General features: G+C 38.2%; 1 protein-coding gene across 2 annotated transcripts in view; it reads left to right on the top strand.

Annotated features, from left to right (window-relative positions):
• The window catches only part of csmd2 (CUB and Sushi multiple domains 2), a gene marked incomplete at its 5' end in the record, with an annotated part of 325,712 nt that overhangs the window by 283,844 nt on the left and 38,390 nt on the right, over positions 1-3,478 (top strand). For both annotated transcript variants that reach the window (XM_014021334.1, XM_014021333.1), the window contains 2 exon segments: positions 37-183; positions 3,181-3,369. In XM_014021334.1, coding sequence (XP_013876788.1) covers positions 37-183; positions 3,181-3,369 — 336 coding nt within the window.

The raw sequence follows: 3,478 nt of genomic DNA, 5'->3' as shown, positions 1-3,478 counted from the left end.
ATATATATGTTTTCTTTTCTTCCTCTCCTCCCACAGGTCCATCCAGACAGAGCCCCCTCCTTATTACTCTCAGCGGAAACTATTCCAGTCCACTGAGCATCACCAGCTCCAGCAACAAAGTATATCTGCACTGGTCCTTTGATCACACAACCAGCCACAAAGGCTTTCGCATACGATACTCAGGTAAGTGAGGGTTACAAATTTACTACGTTAAAAACTCCATAACTGATATGCAGTGCATGAAAATGATTTTTGACTCGATATTCTTTTGGATCTTGTTTTGAAATTGATCCCATTAGTATTGTGTTCAATTTACTTTAACAAGTCCAACATCTGCGCTTCCAACTGTGGCTTAGACAGCTCGAAATATGACCCATCTCAATAAGAACCTAATGAAGGCAGCAAACATCTGCACCCACGTCTTGCTGTGCAGCAAGAACCTGGGAATTGGTAAACGCTGTTTCATGGGTTGCTTATTATTCCTCCGTTTTGTCCTGCTACCATGAAGGATTTGTTAGTATGACACCTGCATAAGTTGCTGTGAATTATGACTGTGTAAATATTTAAAAGGCCCCCTCCGTTCTGTATCAACACCACTCAGCCAGATTGACTAATCGTCTCTCTCCTTCCTCTCAGTGGAGCTTTCTTTCTCCCTAGCCGGATGTTCTGTCATCTCTCTCTGTTTTTTTTTCCTTTCTTCCTCTATTCCTTTTTTTTTGTTTCCAGCATTAATGGAGTTTATCTTGGCATATTAAATGACTGGCTAAGTGATCCCCAAGAACCCAAAACTTGCCATGGTCAATATGGAATTGCCTTCTGTTGTACCTTGCCGGGGAGGAACAAACAGATGGCATGGGCCCATTCAATGTATTCAGCTTTACTACTCATCACTCCATGTTTCTCTCAAAGGGCAGTCCTTTCATTAACAACTACCAGAGACTGTGCAATTCACTATCTCAGTTTCTTACTGTTACTTTCCATCAGTTACTAATTTCACGTTCATTATTTCAGAGTAGACCTGAGCATGCCCCTATGTCTTTGTTTCTCCTGCCATTTATTGTCTTTTAATATCTAGTTAAATATGTAAATTCATTTATTTTGAACTGCAGGGCTGATTGTAAAATAGTTGAGCGATATGCTGTTGTAAACTAGAATGGAACATGAACTTGAACAGAAGATGAAAAGGTAAAAGTGCAAACAAGTTAAAGATTTAGAAGAGACAAAACAGTAAACATAAGGGCTGGGTAATAGATCAACAGTCATGTTAAGGCTCAGAGACTTGTACAAAAGTTATTTTGGTGCAGTCATTTAAATTATGACTTTTGTGAGATTTATTTTAGGGGGTGGGTGCCTGTTTTTTTTTTCTCATACCCTTGTCTCGGTTTTGCATAGTTGCTTTGTATTTTTTTGACTTCATAAAGTAGGTGGCTGTAAGAAAATGGCTTCTTCATCATTCTGACATTGATATTTTTTGGTCATATTTAAAAATTCTGTAGCATGAATTAACAACATGAAGAAATTAAATATACCTCACATAATTAATAGAAGTTAGGTAGCAGTGAACCAGGGCTGTGGTAGGTCTAATATTCCAGAGGTTGTGAGTTCGAGCCCCCAATTTTTCAGTAATGACAAAAGACATTTGCCAAATCTACTATGTGTGGTGCAGCAACCCCTGCAAACACACACACAAACATAATAGGGACCCAAACTTACCCATACGCATTTAAAAAAAAGTTGAGTAGGTCCTCTGGACAAGTTATTCTTTGTTGAAATGTTTCATCTTTTCTCAAAGAGACTTGAGTTGCAGGTAACTCAGCCTTATCAGTATTTTCCAATAGTGGAATAACAAGATTAATGGTGACAATCAAAACTGCTTGATCACATGTAAGAGGAGCATCAGCCTAACAATCAATCATTAGGGCACTGATTATCACCTATTGTTCACAGAGGGCTTAGTCATTCTCATTCTCGCATTTTAAGAGGGGGACAATTGGACATGGAGGCCTCCACTACTGTTTAATGGCAGGTGGTTTCTTGTCACAAAGGTGGCTTCTCTCTGAAACCCGTGTTCCTCCCTATCAAGGATGAGAACATCTTCATGCCTAAAAGAGTCTGTACGTGACTGTAAACTGCAGAGTCCTGGCCTGATGATGTTGTTCTTCTGTGCTGGGTCATCCTAATGGCCAGTGGCCTCTTTGTTTCTTCAATGAATAACTGGTCACTGACAATCTGGCATTTTACAGCAAACAAAATATTACTCTCTGCAGGGGAACAACCAGTTTTGATTGTGAAGGTACTGCTTATAAAGCTGAGCTTATCCGTAACTCATCAGACTGCAGAAGTGTCTTGGAGAAGAGAACATTTCCAGAGGACATACTCAGCTTTTTCAGATTTTTTTCTATCTGGATCATTGAGATGCATAAGGACATAACCTTACATAATTTTATGTTACACTATGCAACCACTCAGTGTTCTACCACGGTATCATGACATTTTTTTGCAAAACTTAAATGCATAATAAGCACTTCTAATATTTTAACATTTTATACTCTGATGGAGTTTAGTCTAATTTCTTACTTAGTAATAAAAAAATCACATACAAATATGATTTTTTTCAAATAACTAATTGTTTACATATAATGAACTGAATGTTTTGTTGCTATAAATCATGCAATATTTTTCTCTTCTTGTGTTCTGTTTCTCTTTTTTTCAGCTGTTATGCAACATTGCCCTGTTGCTGCAAAATCTACTAAATTCCAATTTAGTCTTGTAACTCCTCTGGATCCATTGTGGCATCATTTGTGATGATAAATGATCATGGCTGCTATTGGCTTACCCCAAAACAGATAGTTTGTTCTTGTTATTATGTATCCATCACTTTTGTGATTCTCTTTTGCAGCTGCTGACAAACTCTTGTTTTGCTTTGCAGAGCATTAATTTCCGATAATCAATTTTCTTAAACTCAAGTCAGTTGTGTTTGTCCTAATCTTTGCCTTAGCACAAGTAGATGCAGTACAGATCTGGTGCTGTGTGCACCCAAATAGGCAATTTTTTTCACCTTCTTAACAAAAATTTTCATCAACTTGCATCATAATTGTGTGTTTTTTTACATATATACTTGTTGCAATCTTTTCTGTTTGTTTAGCTAAATATGAGTTTTTGTTCTTTTTTTATTTGTAGCGGCCTACTGCAGCCCTCCAAATAACCCTGTCAATGGGACAGTGCACAGTCTGACGGGCACTAAGTTGGGCAGCACCTTGCGCTTCAGCTGCGATCAGGGTTTCCGACTGATTGGCCAGAGCAGCGCCACGTGCACTCGCTCTGCACAAGGGATATTTCTGTGGAATGCACCAGTGCCTCTCTGTCAAGGTGAGGTCCCTGTCCTGCAATTGGCTCAAGTAGAATGGAGACCACGGAATGTCTTAAATTCTGTAAATTATTTTAATTTATTTATTTATTTATTTATTTATTTATTTAT

The sequence above is a fragment of the Austrofundulus limnaeus genome, unplaced genomic scaffold (genome assembly GCF_001266775.1).
Source record: "Austrofundulus limnaeus strain Quisiro unplaced genomic scaffold, Austrofundulus_limnaeus-1.0 Scaffold288, whole genome shotgun sequence".
NCBI lineage: Eukaryota > Metazoa > Chordata > Actinopteri > Cyprinodontiformes > Rivulidae > Austrofundulus > Austrofundulus limnaeus.
The sequence above is the reverse complement of the archived record's forward strand: the minus strand, read 5'-3'. Positions and strand labels throughout refer to the sequence as shown.